This window comes from Stegastes partitus, unplaced genomic scaffold (assembly GCF_000690725.1).
Source record: "Stegastes partitus isolate 25-593 unplaced genomic scaffold, Stegastes_partitus-1.0.2 Scaffold291, whole genome shotgun sequence".
Taxonomy (NCBI): Eukaryota; Metazoa; Chordata; class Actinopteri; family Pomacentridae; genus Stegastes; species Stegastes partitus.
This window is the reverse complement of record NW_007578022.1, coordinates 26,772-52,029: the sequence shown is the minus strand read 5'-3', so window position 1 is coordinate 52,029 and position 25,258 is coordinate 26,772. Positions and strand designations below refer to the sequence as shown.

At 40.1% G+C, this 25,258-nt stretch overlaps 1 protein-coding gene across 1 annotated transcript in view; it reads right to left on the bottom strand.

The window, feature by feature from the left end:
- LOC103358121 (probable global transcription activator SNF2L2) overlaps positions 1-25,258 on the bottom strand; it is an 82,743-nt gene that overhangs the window by 33,769 nt on the left and 23,716 nt on the right. The window contains exons 16-27 of the mRNA XM_008282956.1: positions 21,867-22,030; positions 19,958-20,024; positions 19,745-19,855; positions 17,621-17,863; positions 15,663-15,776; positions 14,732-14,836; positions 12,552-12,638; positions 11,979-12,025; positions 9,533-9,699; positions 5,917-6,080; positions 1,358-1,585; positions 859-936 (exon numbers count right to left, since the gene is read on the bottom strand). Of these exons, the coding sequence (XP_008281178.1) occupies positions 859-936; positions 1,358-1,585; positions 5,917-6,080; positions 9,533-9,699; positions 11,979-12,025; positions 12,552-12,638; positions 14,732-14,836; positions 15,663-15,776; positions 17,621-17,863; positions 19,745-19,855; positions 19,958-20,024; positions 21,867-22,030 (1,575 nt within the window). The remainder of the gene's footprint in view (positions 1-858; positions 937-1,357; positions 1,586-5,916; positions 6,081-9,532; positions 9,700-11,978; positions 12,026-12,551; positions 12,639-14,731; positions 14,837-15,662; positions 15,777-17,620; positions 17,864-19,744; positions 19,856-19,957; positions 20,025-21,866; positions 22,031-25,258) is intronic.

The window sequence follows — 25,258 nt, the reverse complement described above, 5'->3', positions numbered from 1 at the left end:
GCGAGGACCCGTCCATCGCCGCTTGCGGCTTTAATTTATATTGTAACCTCTGAACACATCCTATGGCTTCCGAATGCTTGCTAATATTTGATATCTTGCACCCAGAGAGATAGCCAATATGAGCCTGAAGAAGATGAGGAAACACCACCAGGAGGAAAGCTTGAGGTTGTGTAGTGATGCATTTAACACAACAACTGTACTGGAAGTTTGAACTTTTTAACATCCATGCGGGCCACCTGGACTTTTTTTTTTAAAAATTATTTTGGCTGTAAAAGAGTCATAAATCATACTGAGTGATTGCTTTGTCCTTTTAATCCAAACGGTTGAGGAGTGACAGTAACATGAAGCCCACATGGTAAGATATTAGGTGGAACATTTTCTTTGGTCTGTGTTCAGACAGCAGTAACTTGTGAGTGTCTTGTGCTACCGCAATATTTCAAATGTCCTCTTAAAGCGTGTCTTCTTTTCTTTCAGACACCGTTTGAATTTCCAGCACAAACGGTAACAGAGTTAAAGTAATTTAAAGAGCACTTGTAAAATGGAAGCGGCGGCGCTCAGATGGGGTTTAAAGTGTTACACAAGAGTCGGGATGTATGAATCCTTTATCCACGGCATTCCCATTACTTAATACGCAAAAGAAGCATCTGACAGGAGACAGTTATTGCCAAATTCAACGGTGCTTGAAGAAATGATGATATTTAACCAGAAAAATTGTCTTGACATGATGCGCAACATACAATTATTTTGGATTAGATGTGAGAGAATCAGCCGTCAGCTACTCCTCTTCGGGGAAATTATTATTTCAAGACCTGTCATTCCAGCAGTTTTACTATGACATTTAAATGTACTTTTACTTACCATGAAGAGCTCAAATTCATCTTCATTGCGGGCGATCATCTGGTTCAGGGTTTCATCATCCGGTACCTCGTCTTCCTCCTAAAATTACAAAGGAGAAATCCAGCAGTTTGATCAGTTGATGTTTTCCATTCTCTGTTTCAAACTGTTGGATCAAAGCAGAAACCTTTCATGTTCACTTCAAAACAAATCAGTCAAGTATGGCGTTCAGATTTTATCAAGCACCAAACAAACAGCTGGGATTGTATTACAAAACCATCTGATATTATGAGTCAAAGTCAAATGATTCGCTGATCGTATCGAGGGAGGCGTCTCTGGGTCTTCAGTAATTCAATCAAAACCAGCATGCATCATTTAACTGGAGGGAAAAACATTCATTCAGGACCTCCTACATTCATTAAATAAAGATGCCTGGTCAGGAACAAATACCTTGCCCTGCTCCTTCTACTCCCAAGATGAATAATACAACATACAAAATCAAACTTTAAAACTCAGATCTCACCTCATTCTGCTCCTCGTGCTCTAAGATGGCCTGGAGGAAGGCGCGGCGCTCGTGGCTCGAGGACTTCTGGTCAAACATGCCGGCCTGGATGACCTTCTGGTCCACGTTCAGTTTGTATTTGGCAGCTGCTAAGATTTTCTCCTCCACGCTGTTGACGGTGCAGAGGCGGAGCACACGAACCTCGTTCTGCTGGCCGATGCGGTGAGCTCGGTCCTGAGCCTGAAGGTCCTGGAACATGTAGATGGAGGGAGAATGTTTCAGTTGGATCAGCGTCAAAGTATTCATTCACCCATAACGAGGCCCAAAATGAACACCCGATGATGGAAAAATGACAGGAAAGAACAATCGCGCACGTCTGAAGGTGACACTACTGTGTGAGCAGGGATTTCTGTTAAACTCAGCTCATCTGGCCACCAAAGCTTCCACTGGAAGGAAGTGAAATTAAAGCCAACAAGTTGCCAAGATAGCTGTAACTTTCACTTTGCAGTGTATGGTTGGAGTTTTTTTTTAATTTTTCGTGGAATCCGAAAGTGTGACTAGAACTACAGAGGAAAAAAAAAAAACTGATTCGGGAGACTTAACAGCCAGACTGACAGCTGCCACTTGGAAATGTTAATTTGACTCAACAGCCAGCTGCCAGGAACTCTACTTTTCACCCCCTTAAAGCCCCTGTCAGGCTCACTAAGAGTGACCTCGGTTCTTTGTCTGCTAATGTGAAGCCTGTTGCCAGAAACGCTGGAATACTGATTGATCCAGATCAAAGCTTTCAAAAACAGATCAAACATTTGTCCAGTCATACTTCCTTTGGCTACGAACCTTCTCATGAATAAACTGAAGCTCTCACACTATTCTTTGGCGAGCTCCTTTTGTTAAGCATAGCTCATCTGACCGACAACGTCTCCACCGTACTGAACTGAAAGCAGCCAATAAAGCCTTGACTGCGACCAAGTTTTACTTCACTTTCCTTTAAATTTCATTGTTGCTGAGTAACGAAAACTGGTGAATAACTCTGATTCTGTAGACTGAACAGTCAGACTGACTGCTGCCACTTCGACAAGCTAATTTGACTTAACAGCAAACTGTTGAGGAAAGACTACAAATCAGGGTCGGCACAGACACATACTGGCGAGCCAGTTGCTCCTGATACGATGACTGAACTATCAGCTTTGCCACAAATGTACACAAACTGTTGACTCGCAAAACTCAATAACTCAGAATCAGAGGACAGTGAACTTGGTCCCTTGTCTGCTCATGTGAAGCCTGTTGATCAAATATTATGGTAAAACTACTTGATTAAGAGCTAAACTTTGGCATTAAGTGTCACAGAAGACTATGTCATGATGGTGCTTTCTAGCTAAACTCCCCAAATTTTCCCTGATTGCCAATATGAACTGCTTCTAGAAAGTGACCTGCTCCTCAGGGTCATCGCAGTGTTAAAAAGTAAGAGGCTCCATCTGGTGGCGCAACCAGGTACTGCGGCTAATCTGCTATCACTTTATTGAATGAATGTCCTTCTACAACTCTACAATTGCATTTAACAGACGCTTTTATCCAAAGCAACATGCATCTGAGAGTAGATACACAAACACAAAGCAAGTACCTAGTCAGGAGAAAACAATCTGGATAAGTGCAATAGAACGAGTTCAAGTGTGATAGGGCGTTGATGCCAATTGCAGTCTGTGTGGGAGGTAATAGAAATTATGTAGTTATTCATTTGTTTTTTTAGTCTGTCAAGTGCAAAGGTGTTCGTCTTCTGCCTTATCAGTTAGTATATTGTTAATAGGTTAAATTATTCACGGCAACTCCAGCTGCCTCAAAATGCAGCAGTTCAGCTTCTTACTGGTTTCAACATCAACATCAATCCTGGCTTCTCTCCATCAGCTCCCTGTCCATTTTTATAATCGATTAGAAGATGCTACTGATCACGTGGTCTTCTGGGTCACCTGGCCCCAAGCTACACAGCAGGAATGTTGACCACATATGAGCCAGCTGGCAGTCTTTGATCATCTGGTGAAGGCCTTCTGGCTGCTGAACCTTAAATCTGAAGGTGATCATATTTTTGTCATCAGGATCCGATCATCTTTGGAATGACCTGCCTGAAGAGATAAGGCTACAGGATCAGTGACTTCTTTAAAAGTCACTTCTTCAAAAACAACTTTTATAGACTGGCTTTTGAGTGATGTCATCTTTTTATTGTTTTTCAAGGTTTTTATTTTTGTATTTATTAAAATTGACATATTTTGTTTTGTACTTTTACATATTTTTTTTTCTTCTTGTTTGACATTTATCTAGGTTTTGCCTTTTTTTGTCATTTATGTCTGGTTTCCTGCTATTATTGTGCTTTCTGGGAATCCTGCTTTGGTTTTGTCTGTCAAAGCACTCCCATAAAAATAACGTTATTATTATTATCATTATTAGCAATATCATTAATTGGATTCCAGGTGTTAGCTGCTTCATAACTCAGTGTTATTGCAAAAATGTATGAACAAAACTCAAGTCAAAGTTGAGGACAATATTTACTAATCCTGCCACACATTACTGTCAGACACCCAAAATGCTGAATCACTGCAATTTGTGAAGTTAGCGGGGTATTAATAAGACGTAAATGAGCCAAATCACAGTTTATCTCATTTACATAATGCTGGACCACAAGCGTTTTGGAACTGCGAGCATGTTGTTGTGCTGCCAAAGAAAGGAACTTTAAATTGTTTCATGTTGTGGGATAAACAAAAAGATGAATTGCTTATGAAAGTATGGGAAAATATGTTTAACTAATATATTTCTGTTGAGAGAAACAAACTGTATATAAGCAGTCCATTTATTTGCCAGTGGCTTCTTCAACCTTTGTTTGGATTTGCTTTAGGAGGCCAAGCAACTTTAAGCCTTTATTTTCACGCAGTTTCGTCAACCTGCTGTGACAAATCAGAAGCAGTGAATATTTGTATGAACTATCTGCTTCCTCTCTGACATTCTGTCCCTCTGAACAGCAACGTCTTAAAATACATACTGCATGAGAGGAAACATGCAATCTTCAGGAGTGCTCCTTCCATCTTACCATCGCCAAAACCCGAATGCATTCACTTAGATACTAAGAACAAACACAATTTACACACTATTTACTAGCCAGAAAGGGATGAAAGGGCAGAAAATATCTTCATATCTGCATCTAGAGTTTCATTTTGTTGATAACCCCTGTGAACTCGAAGCAATTTCTGGCTGTTGTTTTTGCTCCTGTCACATTTTTCCTCACTGTGGGCTCATTTTTTCACTGCAACATAAGGTCCTGAGCTTTAAAATGTATTCTTTGCAGTTATAATACGAAATAGACAAAAACTAAAGTTAGATTTCTTAGATTTTTGTTTTGGAAAAACTGAGAATGTGCACATGTGTTACAAACATTGAAAAAAAAAAAAAAAAAGGAAAAATAGGGCTCTACATGCAACACATAGGGTATTTGGCCTGTTTACAGTTTTACGACCTCTACAAACTCTGCACATCAATTCTAGAAAGATGTTTCATCATGCTAAAAGTGTCTTCTAACAACTCGCTCCTCTGTATACAAAAGTTTTGCTAACTTTAGAAGAGCAAGCTGCATGCTGTATTTATTTCATTGATCAAGCATGTTGTATTTTCCACCCAATCTCTCTTTCTCACCGTCTGTCTACTCTGTGTAAACACCACCTGCAATTCTCCCCCCAAAAAATCTCATAATTTTAGTCACGTCACTCTCATTCACAGCTCGGTGAATCACGGCCATTAGGTGCACTGAGGAGCACAGACTGAGTTGTTTGTTTCAGAGCCTTTTGCAAACAGTTTGTTTTCGGTGGATTTCTGATTGAGACACGCTAAATGAAGGGATTTTGATAAAATAGCACAAATTTTTCCTGATGGAACCGTCAACACACAATGCGTTGGAGGTATTTAAGTGAAAACATGAGTCAGAGGAACTGTCAACACCACAAACAACATACAAGGTGTGGCCCAAAAGTTCCAGGACTCGTGTCACAAAAGATAGATTTCAAATCCAAACTACAAGTTTTCCACTTCCAAGTAATTCCCCTGGAGTTTAACACACTTTCCCAGCCTTCTCTGCCACGCCGCCATGCACTCCTGGAGGGCTTCTTCCAGGATCCTCTGCAGCTCCGTCGTCACAGCCATCTTGATGTCGTCCACGTCTTCATAACGGGTCCTCTTGATGACCCCCTTGAGCTTGGGGAAGAGGAAAAAATCCCACGGAGCCAGGTGGGGTGAGTACGGAGGTTGCTCCAGCACAGAGATGGTCTTCTCAGCCAGGAACTGTCAGATGCTCAGGGCATTGTGAGCAGGTTGTCATGGTGAAGCATCCACGACTTGTCCTGTCACAACTCTGGCCTCTTCTCACGCACTGAATGAAGCAAATGCAGCAGGATCTCTTTGTAGACGTGCTGGTTGATCGTCTGAAGGGGAAAACTGGTAGTTTGTAGTTTGGGTTTGAAACACATCTTTTGTGACACCAGTCCTTGAACTTTTCTGACACACCCCGTGCAGGCTGAAATGAGAAAATCTAGCGATGCATGTACCTGGTGTGGGTTCCAGTCACTGTCAAAGATGACGACAGTGTCGGCAGCCTGCAGGTTGAGACCGAGACCACCGGCTCTGGTGCTGAGGAGGAAGATGAAGTACTGAGATCCTTCCTCGTTGAATTTCTTCAGCAGAAGCGCTCGGTCCTCAGACTTGGTGGTCCCTGAAACATATATTTATTGTTTTCAACTTGAATATTCGAACTTCAGCATCTCTTAGAACACAGCACATTTTGAAAGCAATTTAACAATTCGACAAGTTGGTTATAATTCATCCAGTCCAGGTTCAGACACGTTAAAAACACGTGTCACAAATCAAAACACAAGAAGCAAATAACGGAAACTGAGAGTGTATGAGCAGATGGCATGTGGCCTTCACACAGCTCCAACTCTGTATATTTGGGCTTTTGGAGTCTTCATGCAAAAGCAGTTTGCTCCGTCTCATACTTTTGGGATCCAGACGTTGTACGATGGAGGATTAGGTTTCAGCCACCTAACTCTAATACATCTGGCAGCCCCTAACAGGATCTCAATAAAATCCCTCAAAGCCTAAACAGACTACTTCTGAACTGCAGTCATTTCTTAACTTTGGATGTGACCAGAAAAGTCGAGTCTGGTTACAAATGTTCCATCTACATTTTTACTTATTTGAGTGAGTTGGGCTCCACTTTGCCATTATCTGAGAGGCATGTAACTGTGATGGAACATTTTTTACATATGCAACTAGTAACTCTTCAAGAAATGATTGCAATTTTTTAAATGGTTTTGACCCTTTTCCATTAATTATGTGGAAAAACATCATTTTGTAAAGTAGAGTCTGTCAATTACAGAGTCTGAATGAACTACTTCTTGTTCTTTTGTTTTCAAAAAAGTAGAAATGTCACATCTCTGACCAATTAACTGTTTCAGAGGCATCCCGGAAGGGCAAGAGGTGGCCCTAATTAAGCAAAGCCCACAGTCCACAGCTGTGTTTTTGAGAAAGCAGCAGAAGTCTCTTAACATAGTTTGTTTTTCTCAGGTGTTGTCCAAAAGATTCTCTGATTCTTTGAGTTTATTTCTTTGGCTTCATGACCAAAAAAAAAAAAAAAGTGAATATACTAACTGAATATTTTCACCTCAAGGTAGAATAACAACAGCGGCTCTGTTGCTTTCACTTTTAAAAGCTGCTCTGAAAATTCTTCAAAAAATAAAAGCACAACACAATAAGCTGAGAAGGTGATGTGAGGCAGGACGAGCCGTGTTTAATTTGCTTTGTCTTTGGTACCAGAGCGATGTTCTTCAAACTGAGGGATACAAAGGTACCAGACTTTATTTTTCAAAAAATTTGCCACACTTTGAAGGTCTTTTTGTTTGTTTGTGGCATTTGCTGCGTACTGTTTCCTGTTTCCACCGCTGAGAAAAACACTGTCGCTCACGCACAGCAGTCAAGGGAAACTGGGGTGACAAACAAACTTTCTATCACGCTGTACGTTTATTAAGTTTCTAGAAAAGTCCAAAAATTAATCAATGACATCTCTTCAGTGAACTTGGGTCTCTGCTGCCCGACCCAGCGGCTAGTAGGGTTGACTTTTATTTGAGAGTGTGGATATTATGATGAATGGATGTGATGGGGATTCTTCTGGCACCCCATTATTGTATGAGTCAATTTGAATGAAAAATAGATCTTTGTAACACACCAGAAAAAATAAACAATTAAAGGATTACAAGACATTAAAATCAGATTTAATTTAAGATTAAGATCCATCCTGATGCAGCGACTGATGGGGGGAGAAAGGTGCATTAAATAGTATTAACTACATGTGTTGATGCATTACAGTAGCCACGCTTTGGGATTTACACACCACATGGACAGATGTTATCCCACATCTGCTTTCATAGGCAGCTTCACATTTTCCATCTTCCTTTCACACTTATATGAAGGTATTCTGACCTGCACCGCAATGGATCAAGAATGTGGAGTTGTGTTAGTTCAGATGATCATTTTGAGTTAGAAAATAGGATCTGGCCCCTTCAAGAATGGATAGCTACCAATGAGGAGCCCAGTCTGATACTTTTTACCAAACTTTTTTTGTCAAATATGCACCTAAAATACTGAAATCACAGTTGTAGATGGTTGTAAATCTGCCTTATTTTGCACGAGAGACTCAAATCCTTGTCAAATTGTCGATATGACACGAAATAAAGCGTAGCTGGGATGTAGTCAGCTCAAGAACGAACCACATCACTTTGCAGGACCTTTTTTTTTTTTTTTAACTATAGTAACACTAAATACAGTGATGTTGATCTCTAACAACTTGACAGCTTTTCCACTTTAACCAAACAAAATCAAGTTAAAATATGGTTACTCGTGGAATCAACAATCCCTTTTTCACTGATATATGCAATGAAATTCCTGCACTACAGACCCAAGCTGTCATTAGAGAGCCTATATTATGCAATTTACATGTTTACAGTTAGAGTGTACTAGAATATCTTTGTATGAGTTAATGTTAAAAAAGCACATTTGTACATTTTCTTTACATTGCTGCACCACCTCTTCTCTCAATCCATTTTTTTTTAGCTTCCCTCCCAAAAGACCAAGTCTGCTCCGACTGGTCTTCCAGGCTGACAAAAGCCAGACAATGTTGGCTACGTATCATAACTCCAGATCTCTGAGTAGAGGGATGTAGCTCCAGCAAAAGCAGCTCCAGCAGAAGCGGCTCTAGCAGAAGCAGCTCTTGCAGAAGGGGCTTTAGCAGATGGCATCATGCAGTCATTTCAGCGCCCACCGCGCTGAGCAGGCGTTATCTACGTCACCATGTTATACATTTGCATATGTAACGGAGGGAAAGCTTAAACTTCACACAAGGTGTTTCAGGCAGGCAAGGAGCAGTGGACTGTGTGGGAGAGAATCCTTTCTTTTCACATGGACTTTGGGCTTTGTAACTCTGCAGACCTTTTTCTTGCATAAATAAAGAGAATACAGGTCCCTTAAAGATAGCAGTGCTGCAACACTTGCAGGATAAAGTGGACAAAACTGAGTGGAGTACAGTAAAGAACAAATCTAATTTGCCTTCTTCTCGCTGCAATAAAACATTTTCACATCTGATTTAATACCAATCCTGAAGCTCAGCGAATCATACAGATCTGTCACTTCCCATTCATTGTCAATGTAGAACACCCTAAAATGCATTCTGGTAGTGTTGCGTCGTGTTTCTAAAGACGGGGCATCGCGTTACCTGCTTCCCATTTGCATAAAGTTATGTTCTAGGCTACTTTATGCAAATGAGCAGTGTAGAGCGGGCGTCTAACACCTCGTGAAACTTTTATTAAGCTTTAAAACTTAATGTCGTCAGTCTAAAATGACAGATTCAGCTACTGCATGGCTTTTTTTGTTCTTCCAGAAACGCTTTTGCCAAACTGTAATAAAAGAGAACGTTAACAAACGAGCTGCCGTATCGGATCCTGTTTAAAATCCAGCCTCAGAGTGAAACGTCATCCAATCAGATGCAGACAATGTTTGAGCAACTGTAGCTGGTTGAATCCTGTGTTGATTCTTGTTTAACAGCATCAAGCGCCCAATAATGTAAAGCGGTGCCTCTTATGCACAGATTTGTGTGCATGTGTGTGAGCTTACCGTCAAGACGTAAATATAGAAAGTTGCGATAGCTGAAGTAATCCTCCATGATGGTCATGAGAGTGGTCATCTGGCAGAAGAGCAGGACTCTGTGGCTGGTGGCCTGGAGCTTCGGCAGGATGCGATCGAGGAGCTCAAACTTCCCAGATGCTCGATACAGATCAGGCCTGAGTGGAAATAAGGACAAAAAAATCTATCATAAATTATTATTAACATGGATGATTATTAAAGCTTCTGTGGCTTCTAGTTTGGCAGCTGTTAATAGTGTAAGTTGGCTAAAAATACCCTGACACCGTTTTAACTTATGCAGCGACAGAAATGCTCTGTCACCTCATTATACAGTTTCTGTAAAATTCTGTTCTCCACTTCCTGGAAAAATATAATGAAAAGCTATTGGGGCTATGAATTACTGATGGTGAGCAAAAATACACTTTTCAATCTGGCCTGCGTCTCCTGGCACCTTCTCAACATGGAAATATTATTACCTAAAGCAAATCTCATAATTACAAGCAGGAGGAAATGTATATTGTTAATAAAAACTCGGAAAGGTTCACGATATCCTGAGGTAATGTGACGACTGAGAGAAGACAGCACATTATTTTAATGAACTCTTTTAGTCTGTCATTGTGGCTTCGGCATTAACAACCTCTGTGTCAACGTTGTTAATGTTTAAAGCAATCACCGTCAAATGTGACGCCTGTAACTCTAAAACTCATTTGAAGTTATTCAGATAAACACTGATACAGTAATGGTTTTAATTAGGACATAAAATATTGTTTACTTTACAAAATGTTATTATTCACATCACAGGCCTGCTATTCACTAATAAACCTACAAGAACAATCCAAACAAACTCCATGGATTTACAGGTTTGACATAAGAGTGAATGTGGTAGCGCAGAGTGAAAGCCTGAGCTTGAAACACAGGAGCAAAACAATACAGGATTATACACTTCTGTGAGGACTGTAACCAGCATACAGGAACAAAGAAATCCTCCAGCTTTAAGCGGCATTAGATGGAGAGCTGAAATACAAACTATTTTACTCCCTGAGTGGTGGAGGTGCAAGATGCTCTATTGTATTACCATAATCAAGGTAAGCCTCTTGTTTCAATCCGCTGCACGTCGTTTGGAATAATTCTGGGAACTGAGACGCTCTGTTCCTGTCAACACATCTGGTTGCTGAAGCGCAGCTACTTATTTTGCGATATATAGCTATATGTGGCAGAGAGACCGGAGACGTAAACATCAACGACTTCAAACCTCAAGTATATGTCAAGTGACAACAGAAATATGAAGTGTGAAAGGACTATCGCATGAATTTTTCACACATCTGGTTTAGGTTGAACTGCTCCTATGAATAATTGCTGCCTGCTGCCAAGTACAGCAGGGACGTAGCAATTATCTGACACTTGCAGGTGGAGATTACATTTTCCTGCATTAGGTGTTAAATTACTGCATTGTTGCACTGAGCTTTGTGCAAAGTCGGAGACAGACCTTGTGAATTCCGTTGCACTCAGGGTTGAAAACGGCATCAGCTCGGTGTGAATCCATTTGTTTTGTTCAAGTCAAAAGATCTGATTAAAGATGTCTGTTTTCTACAAGCAACTTTGTTATGACAGGATGCTCAGAGGAATTCAAAGAACAGAAAATACAGGTGAAAGGCCTCCTCTGTGTTGTAAAAATGAGCTCTTTCTTATACCACAGTCATAAAGTGCTACAAATACAGGGTTCACCGTTATCACCTGAAAGCATTTCTGGAAAATCTGACCATCTATAGGGGACTGTGAGCCTAAATCACTGGTAAAACTGGTAAAACTGCATTTTAGGTTCCCCTGTTTATCATATTAACAGCATTTAAACATTTAATTGATGCTTATAACTTACTGTAATGTTGCAATACAAGTGGTTTTTTTTTGTTTAGTTTTTTTAAATACATACATATATATAGAATTTAGTCGAAGAGTGTAAGACTCCTTTTCTTCATTTTTATGCAGGGAGCACCATCTTAGTCTTTGTATTCTAATAACCTTTTGTTTTGCTAAATGACTGTTTTTTAAAATACAAAAAACCCTTTGGCCATTATAATATCAACAGCTGTAATCGCTTTTGTGGGCCTTAAGTGGAGGCTGGTGTATAAACAGATAATGTTTGTTAATAAAGTAAAAAGAAGCCAAAATAATGCAAAGCATGTCTTCCTGGGAATTGAACTGCACATTAATAAAAACCGAAAAAAAAAAAAAACATACTTAAAATTGATTCCAATGCAAGGCAGCGCTGGAAATACGAGCTTCTTTTTCCAGTAGTGGTACTTGATTGGCAAAAGCAGACTGACACCGTATCAGGATTCTTGCCAATTCCCTTTGTGTCCAGTGTGGGTGATGAAAATTCAGTAAAATGAGGTGTGTGATTGTAAAAAGACACAAGCATCTTTTTTCTGTGACTTACCCGCTGATGATGCCGTTTGGAAAGCCCAAGTGCTCTGCAAAAGATTCCTGCATCAGAAAACATTTGACGGTTTAAATGAGGAGAAGCAGATAATCGAATAAGCCCAAACTATCATCAAATCAATAAAAAAATGTTAAAAAACTTGACTTTTTCTGAAGGCAGACAGCTTTTTGGTTTCTTCTCAACATTCTCCCCAAACAGACTTGTTTTAAAAATCAACACCTGGAGATGTGAAGCCTGATGTCAGGAAATCCCAATTTCATCCAGCTGTTTTATGACTTAGGGGATCGTTTGAGGGCTTTAATCTAATATAAGAACAAAACCCAACAACAGGGCTTATCCAAAATGTCAGTGGAGGATGAAATTAACAGAAATGAGTTGGGTTAGAATTCAGGTCTGAGAATAAGAAAAAAAACTTTTCAGGAAGTGTGGCAAACTTTCAAAAAAGGGGTCCATTTCAGTGAAGGGAATAAATCTGTAAATAGTTGTTAAATCAGTAAATAAGGCAAAGAAACACAAGTATAAACTTCTATAAAACACACATGTGTTTGTAGCTCTGTCAGCAGCGCTCACCTCAATGTGCTGGAACATGTACGGATGGTTGCAGATCTTCTTCAGCTGCATGATGGTGTTCATCAGAGTCTTCGCCCCTCCTTTGCCCTGCAGAAAAAGAAAACACACACAGGATGAATTCCAGATCAAAACAACGACTCTTGTCTTGATGTGAGTGTAAACTTGCTTGTTTGGGTCAACTCAGAACAGTGGAAACAAGCCGTACAACACAATTTCAAACGATCATCTTTTTAAGCTGATAAGACAAACTGGATGTGTGAATAAACACCTACTTGCCTAAGAAGCAGCACTATATCTCATTCAGAGTTGTGTTTGCATCCTCACTGGCAGTATCTCTTCATAATCTCCTAAAACTCCTGACAGAAATATTGTTGTAAGCTTCTCAATGCTGTGTTCACCAGGTAGTTGGTAACTGTGTTCCTCTTGGATGCTAAGTGGTTTGTACACTCTGGGGTTTCAGAGCTTTTTTTTGCTGCCTGAATGAAGCTAAACGACATTAAAGTCGTGGGTTGGACAGCGAAACAAGTAGCTGAAACTCATTATGAGGCTCCACAAAGCCGAGGGGAGCGGCGGATTCAGGTGATAATTCTCCAAGTTAATCGCAACATGTGACCTCTATCACACTGACACAGCTGCACATTCAGGTGATAATTCTCTGCGAGTTAATCACAACGAGCCACCTCTTTCACACTGTCCCCCTGCTTTTACATCCTCGTTATGAAAACATCCACTTAGAGCACATTCAGCAGCACTAAAAAACTGTGAGATAAATTAGTTTCATTACAAAGTCTTGGCGGGTAATGTAATGACACAACAACAGTTTGATCACTGCTGTGAACTGAACAGATTTCAGGCCATGTTTTCTGTATTTCTAGATGGCTGTAATAACAGACAAAACTGAGGCTTAAAGCTATGGTGTGAAGTATGCAACAGAAGTGAGTACAGCTCTGTGCAATATCACTTAAATGTCAAATGATTTTAAAGTGTATCACCTCTGAAAACATACATACTTCTATGAACCATCAAAAACAAACACCTTTGAAAGACTTCACTGAAAAAACAGGCCCCGAAGTAGAAATTTAATGCAACAAATGTGAATACACGTGTGATCACTGCAACAAAACTTACAGCATCTGTGATTCCGGATTAGCCAAAGCACATAAAGATGGTGATAAAATGAGCTATGAACACTAGAACTTTCTTAGTTTTTAATCTATGGGACTGTGAGACTTCACCAAGATAAAAAAAAAGGGATATTGCAAGGCCAGTGACCAACTAAACATGAGTCAAAACCCAGTTGCAGCAGTAATCAGGAGGTTTAGAACAAGTCACAGTACCACTGAACAGAGCTGCAGTGATTGTGCTCCTCAACAGTGTGCTACTTGGACAATCTAGCTCTGAAAAACAGATGGGAAAGCGCTTCAGACTCAGCACAGGAGTTATCAGTAAAAATCTGAGTTTCTGTGACAGCCCAGACAGCGCATTACGTCAGCCTCTACGGACGGCGTCCAAAAAGAAAATCCTTGCTTCCTCTTTGGAACAGAACTGCGAGATGGAACTTTACTAAAGTGCATGAGAAGAAGCCTGATGTATGGTGGGAGCACATTCTTTGCTCAGATGAGACCAATATAAATTTGTTCATGTCTGGAGTGAACATGGCCATGAATACCACAGTGAATGTATAGTCCTGACAGTGAGGCAGGGAGGTGGGGGTGTGGATGATGTGAGGCTGTGTGAGTGCAGAGGGTGTTGACATTTATAGATGATGCCATGAATGCCTTCAGACGAGACGAGTCCCAGTCTGCAGAGGCTTGGCAGAAGAGGAATATTCCAGCATGACAATAATTCAAAGCACACTGCTTTCCAAAGAAGAAAAACTAAAACCTATGACCTGGACATCTATGTGGCTCTGACTTAAATCCAACAGAACACATATGGGTTATTATAAGGCACAAGGAAGAGCAAAACAACAAACACAAAGCGAAAAACATGTTTTTCATTTCATGGCGGAACTGTAACTCTGATTACACAACAAAATTCAAGGATCTTCTCATGTCATCCTGCAGGCAACTGTAAAATATCACCTGTCTCTGCCAAACAGCCGTGTTTGTCAGCGTGACACACTGAGAACACAAAGCGCAGGCAGACAGTGGAGCCACAGGGGTCTCGGTAATATTTACCTTCTTGTCTTTCTCCGAGCCGTCAGTGAGGAGGATGCCTTTCTGCATGTGGCGGTACAGAACCTTCTGTATGGCAGACATGTCACATTTTATGACATACTCCACCTGTGTGAATGACAATAAAAACAAAGCCTCAGTGGCACAGTGGTGTCTTTTCTACGCTGACGCTGTTTGAGCTTCTGTGTCAGTGCCGCCTCAGTCTTGACACCAAGAGAAAGAAAACTTGTCAGAAGAGAAATAGAAAGCCAAGAGACATGAAGGAGAGGAAGAAGATAAAGTTACATTATGCAGCGCTGCAAAATAAATACAGGAAAACAATCTCTAAAGTTGCAGTTTAGGTACAAACGTCGTCTCCTTTACAAAGTTTTCGCATCTTAAAGACTATGCATAGAAGCTGGCTCTGTGTCACCATGGTTGAATGACACATAACTTTTTAACCCCACTGCGTCGCCCACAAATAAGACAGCTGTTTCTAAGAGTGTAGAAGCAAAGCTGAGGACATTCATGTTACCTTGCTAAATCATTTTACACCAATGCCACAAAGTGAGCAGTGCATAATATTTTCAGCTAACTGCACAGCTCTGACACAGTGGTCTCAGTGCTGTGAACAACCATCACTTACTTTTGGTCATTTCTGCAGTTACAAGTCGACAGCTTTAATTGCTTTCCACAGCAAGAAAGGAGCTTTCAAGGTTGGCAAGAACTGCCATTTAACGAGAGTATTCCTACAAAATAAATATCAACATACTTGACCGTGATTGACAGTGAAATGAGCTGCATCCTGTACACCCTGCTCTCAGCTGCCCATGCCGACTTACAATACAGTCATTTCAATCTGACAACAGTCCAGGTTTTCAGCCTTGTGAAACATGTAGCAGATGTAATCATGCTACATCAAGTGAAAGCACACAATGTTCGGTTTCAATCTCACCTTCTCTGGCAGCTGAGACTCCACCTCTTTCTTCAGTCTGCGCAGCAGGAAGGGGCGAAGCACCTTGTGCAAACGCCGAATAATCAGGATGGTCTCCTCCTCATTTAGGTCAACCTAAAGGAGTCAGAAAGCCCATGTGAGGATATTTTACAGACTGTTATGCTGACTGGACAGCCGGCTAAAGCAGCTGACATGCTGCTGACTGAAGCTCAATATTGTGTCATAAAACAACATTATGGAAACAGGAGACTTATACATCATTAAAAAATGTATGTGCCAAAATTCACCTGTTTACTTGAGAGAATACGTTTATGGCAAAGGTCAATCTTGTTTATTTCACACCATTTCACTAATTACCTGCTTTAAGTTGTGCAGGCAGTAAATCACTCTTTAAAAAATGAAAAAAATTAAATTTTTTTATGATTTAAGCATGTTTTAGGCCTCACTGCATGTAAAAAAAAAACAAAAAAAAAACACCTGGACATTCACTGACCTGACAATGAGCCAAACGACAGTTCTGCTACTGTATTTAATTAGCATCGTCCCATTCTGGATCCAATCTAACAAACTGTCCCATGATTTGAAGGCTCAAAACCTCATGACTCAGTGGTTTAACAAAGCATTTTAAGGTGCCAACGCAGCAGCAACAGTATAACTTTGTAATAATGGTGTGTAAAGGACTCCAGAGCTGAACCACTATATGCTGCACACTATTGTTATATCAAACAAATAAAATGCTCACAACCTTTTCTGGATGAATAGGTTAATTATCGCATAACTAGTGTTTTGTTTACAACAAACTCCACAGAGCACTGCTACTTATCAATCTGTGGATCAAAGTGAAGGAAAAGGCAACAACAAAGACGGCGTGTTAACTAATATCAGCTTTCATGACTTTTTTTAAAAGTACATTTGCTGATTAGTTCCACTTGCTATTTAAATCAAAACTAACTTTTTTTTATTAACATTTTTCCTTCAAAGTGAACCTTTAGTGAGAGCTCGATCTTAATTTGCAAAGCAGCTCAAACGATCATGGTGGATTCAAAGCTAATGTAAAGTGACCGGCTAGCTGAAGCAGCTGCTTTTGTTTTGCTGTTTGTTTTGTTCTTCATTCTTCATTCTTGACTCGTGTTCTGGAAACATTAATATTCATCGTTTTATTTACAGCGAAGTGGGTTTATAGTTTTCTCATCACCTCCAGCTCGATGCCACGATCGGAAGGTGGGCAACTCTACCTGCTGTGGTGTTCTACGGAAGAGGGCAGTGCATCGAATAGTTGTGGAGAAACTTTCCAGAAAACAAGCTGTGAATCATTAATAGGTACGCTACTTGGTAACTGACCTTCTCTCTAACTTTCCTGAGGGCACAGAAAAACTTCCTGAGGGAAATTAAAATTACAATAATTCATATTCAGAACATTTCCCAAGTGTTTATGGAGTGTATAAAACAAACTTCTCGTATGCCTTTAAATAAGCTTTTGTAAAATAAACTTTTTCATCAGTGAACTAAACTTCCAGAATTTGCATAACTTTGTGTTTCGTTGTTTTAAGTAGAAATGACAGCTGTGAAAACTGTGACGGGGTAAACAGTCCTCTGGGAACAGATTTAACGGCAAACCCATTTGTAGAAACATTTTAGGAGCTTAGAGACGTATAGAACCTCCATATTTACCGAAAAATAAATTCCACTGTAACAAAAACATCAGCAACTAAATGCTAAATATATTCAAAACACTGGACAGATGACAGCAGGTTTTTGCGACTCTAAAGACATTGATTCTATGTTGTTTGTGTTCCTCATTCATGTCAACTAGACAAAAGCCACACAAAAAAACACCCAAGCCAGCTACAAAACTAACTATTAGCGTTTGCAAAATCTTGCTGACTAACATAAAAGAGCAACGTTCACCTAAAAATAAAACAGATTTATAAATCCAGGCAGTTTCTCCTTGCAGTTACCCTCTCTCCTGTCATGGCGAACGGAGCGTTGAACCACTGCTCGAAGGTGCTGCAGCTCTTGAAGATGGTGGGCAGCAGGAAGTTGAGAAGCGCCCACAACTCGGGCAGCTTGTTCTGCAGCGGCGTGCCGGTGAGGAGGAGGCGACGGGGGGCCACGTAGTGGGTGTTCAGCACTTGGGTCAGCTTACAGTGGTGGTTCTTCATGCGGTGACCCTCGTCCACGATCATGTACTTCCAACGAATCTGAAAGCGAAAGAGAAACTTATTTAACGCAAATTTCTACACTTTGGAAAAGCAAAAAGCCCTTAGACACCATGTCCATATTTGCATTTTAAATATTATTGATCACAAAGGAGCTCAACAGTTTCTGCTGAGAACAAGATTGTGATTTTTTATTTCGACTGCCCTCGGGGTACAAAACTAAACTGAATACAAATGAGAAGTTTTTTATTCCCTTCTCGTTTCTCACTGTTTGTGCACACAGCTCTGATCTCTACTTTAAAATTAAACAGCACATTTTCGGTGTACTCTGTGAATTATTTCACGCAGGTGTTTATCGCAAACTGACTGAAGGAATGTGACAAGTTGAGAGTTCACAAAAGTAATGTGCTCCAGTCAAATAAAATGTGTTAAAACTAAATTAACACACACAAAGAATAACAATGGAGTGTGGAGCTCAGCAAAGTCAGCAGTGAATGGTTGGGTGTCAGGTGTGCTGCAGAGGTGGGATTTGCCTTTGTCCCCAAATATTAATTACATTTCCTGCAGCTTGGATGGAAGTTATAAAACTGAGTTGGTGAAACTTTAAGGTTAATACAATCCACACTTACTCTGTAGTGCCTTAGGGGAGTTTTCTAGACTTTAAAGCTGAACAAGTCACAATTTAATACACGCAGAAATTACTTTAGGGGTCTTTATGCCCACCTGCTGGGTACCTGATAAGACCGACTCAGCTCTCCAGCGTTTACACTTTAAGCCATTGACTGAACACTGTAATGGATTATTTCAGGGGGACTCAGTTATGCAACAGGTCATGAGATTCCTGCAGATTGTTTAACCATCCATTCATGCTGCAAACCCCTTGTTCCATCTCTTCTCCGTGGTATAGGAGCTACCTAAATAGATAACATTCCTAAACTGTGGCTAACAAACAAACACAACTGACATTACAGACAACAGAAACTGAGACCCTTGACCTTAAAGATGAGTTGTATAAGCTTCACATATATTTTTTCATCGAATATTAACTATGACACTGACGTATGGATGATCAAAGACGTCTTCTAACCGAAGAAGGCAACATTAAGGCTGTAGCTGCTGCGATACACCATCAGCCCGGGACACATTCTGATCTTACTTTCCAGGCACACACACAAGGAACACAGCCAACGCAGTATTCTATCATCAAAAGAGCATTACATACATCAGACAGTTTCTTTCTCCTCGAGATACTCTGAAACTTGTGCATTCATTTACTACAAGTAGGATCGACCGCTGCGATGCGTTCTTCCCACGTCTTCACAAAAAGTCGATAAATCAATTGTAGCTCATATGGGGCGCCGCTGCTGCTGCTGCTACTAAAGTTTTAACTGGAACAAAGAAAAGGCATCGCTTTGCGTTTGAAAAGTTTGGTCATGCTGTTTAATTAGTTTTTTATGACGCTAATATCTCTTTGTACAGTTGCCCCTCATTATAACATTCAAACATTATGCTGTAAGTCTCCAGCAGATCCAGATTTCAGCACGTTGCAGCAAAAACAAACCACACAAAGGCTTACGGTGTGTCTGAACATACATCTGCGTCCATCCATTTTTGTGGGCGTTAAAGTCTTGAATGGGAATAAAGAAAACTTTTTTACAAAGCATGTGACGTAAACGCCCACTCAAGCTTCTGAAGCATGTGTGAAATGATAATAAGACTGCAGCGCGTCTCAAATAAAAGCCTGAAACAAACATAAAACTCATATCTTGCTCCCGTTTCCAGCTTGTTTGTGTTTATTTGAGGTTTGATTGGCGTTTTTTAAATAACATGACCTCAGATGTTGATAGAAAATTCAACTTTCTTTTGCGTATTTTCTGGATGTTTGATTGTGTAAAGATGCTGCGGTGCTTTGATCTCTTTCACCTTGGCTAGAATGTGCTTGTCCTTGATGATGTATTCGTAGGTGGTCAGCAGGACGTTGAACTTCCCGCTGCGGAGCTGAGGCACAAGCCCACGACGTAAAGCCGGGGTGCCCTGATGTGGGAAAACACAAAGAAGAGACGGATTTCTGTCGCAAGTCATCCAAAACCAATCAGTAAGAGAAGAGTCATGAAAGAAAGAGGAGATTTTTCTTACCTTGTAGGCAATCTTGACCACAGAAGGCGCCCATTTGTCAAGTTCGTATGTCCAGTTAGACAAAGTCCTGGAAACAAAAAAATCAATAATAACCATCACGCTCACAGAAGATCACATGTAAGAAAGTAGTCTGGCTTTACAGCAATTAAAGAACCACTCTTTTCAGGCTACAGCTTCCATTACTCGTTGAAGTACTACTTCAGAGCTACTTCATATCAGGACCTGAGGAGGAGAGTCAAGAGCTACTTGAAAAATCATGCATTAAGAGACAGACTGTTCAATGAAATTTCTCTCATCAGGGTTCAGACATAATTTGCTGGAACATTAAAGGAAAAAAATAACCTTGCAGTGATAAAGCACACTGGCTTTCCAAAGGAGAAGAAATGGATTGCAGCTCACAAAAGGAGGCTTTGTTAAAAACAGGACCCCCTCAGGGCAGATCACAACAGTAAAAAAGGGCGACTTTTAGTCTTTTCTCCAAATTTGTTCTCTGTGCATACCGAAAAAAAAAAAAAAAAAGAACATTAGCAATGTGGCCTTGAGCTCAGATTTAATCCTCTGCTGCGCTCTGTGTGAATTTAAAAAGAAGTGTTCGCCTTGGTAAAAAAAAAAAAAAAAGCTTAGTGCCAAAAACAACACCACTGTTCATTCTAATCATTTTACACCTGCAGTTACAAATCGTTGCTAAAAAGGAATACCAATTAGGTGAAATGTGGACAAGACACGAGTTTTTCCTAAACTCTAAATCCACAAAACGAGTGCGCTTTCACCGGCCACATTTAGAGAAGTTGTAAGGAATCCAGGAGCATTAACCCACTTACTTTGTTATTATCGTGAGGAGAGGGTTTGAATTTGAGCCACCGAACAACGGCACCCTTAGAGACAAGGTTGATTGTTATTCGCAAATGAAGTCTGAGGTGAAGGTGTTTGATGAATCCGAGGGGATTTAAAACAGCGACGATAATCACACGTTTAGTGAAGTGGAACGAATGATTGGAGAAATTCCCACGGCATCTTCACATAGCTTTAGTTTAATTAGTCACAACTGCGTGGGAGAAGTTTTAAATGAAGTAATTTTAACTCAGCAGCACCTACAGCGACATCATCATCAGGTATCTACAACATCAGATATTGTTTTTTCTTCGTGAATATTGTTGCGTTGTGGTTTCTTTTTAGCATTTATGCTGCAAGGCTATGAGACCCGTCTCTACGTTGGTGCATTTTTCTTGTTTTTATTAATATTATTATTTACCTTTTGCTCTCACTTCCCTCATATTCAGCACCAGTTGGCAAAGAAAGGTGACCTTCATGCATATAAAGTCCACAAATTATTCTTTTCTCTGCCAGCACTAACCTCAGATTTAGTTTTGTTTATTATCTGTTCAGTTGGGATGCAAGTCCTGTTTTTGGTTTTGTGTTCATAATTTATTTGATCGGCTTTAGTTTAAGATAGAGGCCTAAAAACTACGACCAATCATTTCCCTATTTTGCCTATTTTACTGTGGCTCCGTCTGTCTTCCGTTTCTTTGGTGTTTTTTAAAAATATTTTCTTGACATTGTATGATTAAACTTGCCTTGAACTGCAGCACTTTGTGGTATCTCATGAGTTATGGGTTCAGGGGCCACAACAAAGAGAATAATCTTACTGAAGAGTCAGTACTTGGGTATATTTTCCAGTTATTTTTATACTGATGGTCCCTACATGTTTGCACCGCCTCTCTCAGATTATATTGCGAGAGGCTTGTTCAACCAATTTGGCCGCCCTAGACGACATAAATTCTGGCTAAAACCAATCGGGCACTGAACTAGCTGTAAGTTTGAGCCCATTTGTCCCACGCCAAATATATTTCTGGGTGTTATGACACTGTGAGATTAGAGGTGTGATCGGTGCCGGGTGAGGAGTACTGACGAGAGAGGGACGATGATGAGATAGGGGCCATTCAGCCTCTTGTGCTCCATCAGGTAGGTGATAAGAGCGATGGTTTGGATGGTTTTGCCGAGGCCCATTTCATCAGCCAGGATGCCGTTTAGATTGTTGTTGTACAGAGACACCATCCACTCGAGCCCCTGGATCTGGAAAACACAGAGAAATCAATAAGGACGTGACTAAATACAGGCTTTCAGAGAAGATGTACTTCTTCTTCTACCTCTGCACATGGAAAACCTTAAATAGATTTTTAAAAAAAGAAAAAAGATTTGGAATAGTGATGTGTCATATCAAGGAAATTTACATCCTGTACGTCTAATTACAAATCAAAGAGATAAAACGTTTTCAGTGGCTAAAGTTTTTAAAGTGCAGGTATGACAATCTAGTTACCAAAAAAGAAAACTCACAGGCATAATAAGAAACTAAAACATGGGTGTAATTTGTCATGGCCTGTCTTGTTAAAGCTCTCTTCATTCTTAGCTGTGACAATCCAAAAGAAAAAAAAATGCCAGAAAATAAGTGTGCTTCTCCTGCCTCTCTACTTGTAAACACGCACACCTTTAGATGTGCGAAGAAGTTAATTTGATGTTTTTTTATAGCGAGCTTCATCGGCGCACTTTGATCTCCTTGCCGCTGTGGCATTTTACGTCCCAACTGATGAAAGTGTGGTTGAAAAAAATAACCACTGTGCAACCGACTGAGTGGCTCGCCTGAGGAAAACAATCAGGAAACAGCAGTGGGAGGAAGCAGGAAAAGGGCAGGGGGCAGCAGAAAAGAGGACCAATTACGAACTGCATGTGACTTAACTGCACGTCTGTCAGTGGAGCTAATTCCAGAGAAAATGGCCGGCTGTGGCTGAAATAACTCAAAATTGTCCTGTAGAAGTGTGAAGCTTTTGTAAAAACTCAGGTTTGTTACACAGATTGACGCTGGAACCGCAGACAATTGATCCAATTATTGCACCACTGAAATCTCTCCAATTTCCCAAAGGAGCAGCCACCATATCTCATTTCAAACCTGGCAGACAATAAATCACGGGAATGCTAAGACTGCCCAATACACTGTCTGACCGTAAAGACAAGATTAGAACGTCACCACTGGAAAAGAGGCTGATTGACCATTTCTTCCAAACTGCCTCTGAGACCAAACTGATGTGACAGCCATTAGTTCAGGGTTTCTGAATATTCCCGCTCCTTCCTGCAGGCACAGAAATATTTAGAAACCCTGAATGAGATCAGACAAGGACGGACAGGGCTGCTACTTGTGAATGAACACCCCACAGATACATACAGACAGCACAACAGAAGCTATCATTATCTTAGTTTGATATATTCTTTACCGCAAATGCTGAACAAAAATACATTTATAGGGCTGGAATTATTGTTTTCATAATTAACTAATTTGTAGATTATAAGCCGATTAACTGATCTTGTCTATAAAATGTTAGAAAATAAAAAAGTGAAGTCTTCAAATTGTTTTGTCCCAAATCTAAAAACATTCCGTTTGCACTTCTAGAAGACAAATTCCACGCTCATATCACATGGATTCAGTTAAATCTTTAAATTTCGAGGCCTCTGGAACATCCTGATCCCACTGTTTAATCATGTACACGGCTCTTAATTATTGCATGCTTGAATTACTTTCCCTAATCAATTGTAAAAATGTAGTTTATAAGAGTCCACAAAGTCTGTAAATAGCTATTAAAATGCAAACCAATGCTTACTTTTGTAAAAAACAATCACAAGATCTTGCTTATTATTTTTTTTAATATACACTTTCATTGTCTGGCTCTTGCTTCAATTTGGATAGCATTTTTTTTTTCTCCCTTTTCCTCTCTATTGATATAATAATAATAAGAAAATAATTCAATGGCAGGATAAGTTCAACGTATTTTATTTTTAAAGCACGATGTGGGACATTAATCTGTATAAATGATCAATGATGGCCTCATAAAACAAAGTCCTGTTACTCTGGCTACACTTCCTGCTGAAGTGTGTGTTTGATGTGTCTTAATAGAGAGCTACGCTGTGACACGTGGCACGTAAACAGAGATAACTCATTAATTGGTAAATTCGTTAAGCCAATTAACACTTGTGCAGCGTTTATGAAAAGTGCAGCGTTATTGTTATGCTTTATGAGGACGTCCCCCGTTTGTTCAGTCAATGCAGCTCTTAATGTGGTTTGTCATCAGTTCTTGTGCGAATATTTGTCAAACACTAATAATGACTCGACAGGACACAACCAATGAGCCGAGCGCAAACACACATTTGTGCAGATTGTGTCGGGCGGATGCAGACAGATTGACGTGTTTCGCTGCAATCATACTGAAGTGGAGGTCGGTGGTCATAAAAAGTGCACACAGAGCTGATGGTAACTTGCTTAAACATAACTCTTTATTTAGAATTAGACATTTATATACAAAAGTAGCTCGCTGGAGTTAAGGAGGCTCTCATGGAAAGATCTGAAACCAACTTTGGATCCCTCTCTTTCTATATTTTTATATATCTATTTTTTTTAATTTCTTGTGTGTTTTTTTAATCTTATTATTATTGTTTCAGTGTAGAACAGGTGCACAACGCATTTCACTGCACACTATACCATGTATAACTGTGTCTGTGACCAGTAAAAGACCTTGAATCCTTGAATCCTTGAGTGAAGAAACAATCTTCTAACTCATTTGGATGAAGCCAAATAGAACCCAATTTCAACACACAAGCTACCACAAGACAAAATAGCTGTAGCTAAGATCATTTCCCAGAGCTGTAAAATTTCTGTTTGTATAAATACTGTAAAGCCTTTAAAAGCATTGATCTGTTGCTCCAAGTGGACATTGTGACTTGATTTTCATTGGCTGAAACAGACTGGACTGCTATTTGCTTTAGAAAGAGTTTAATTTAATAAATAATGTTTAAAGATGCTGCTAAATGCTCTTGTCAATCAGCTAATCAATAAAATATTGAATTTTTTTATTTTTTTATTTTTTTTTAAGTGACTTTTTTTGCCCTTTTTGCCTTTATTTTATAGGACGGTGAAGAGAGAGACAGGAAAGTGGGGGAGAAGAATGGGGAAAGGACCTGCAGCAAAGGGCCATGAACGGGATTCGAACCCATGGCCGCTGCATCGGGGACTGCAGACCCTGTACATGGGTCGCCAGCTCAACCAGGTGAGCTACAGCGGCGGCCCAAAATATTGAATCATTTTAATTCCATCCATTTTCTATACACCGCTTAGTCCTCATTAGGGTCATGGGGGGCTGGAGCCTATCCCAGCCGACATAGGGTGAAGGCAGGTTCACCTGGACAGGTCACCAGTCTATCACAGGGCTACACTTAGAGACAGACAACCAAGCACACTCACATTCACACCTACGGACA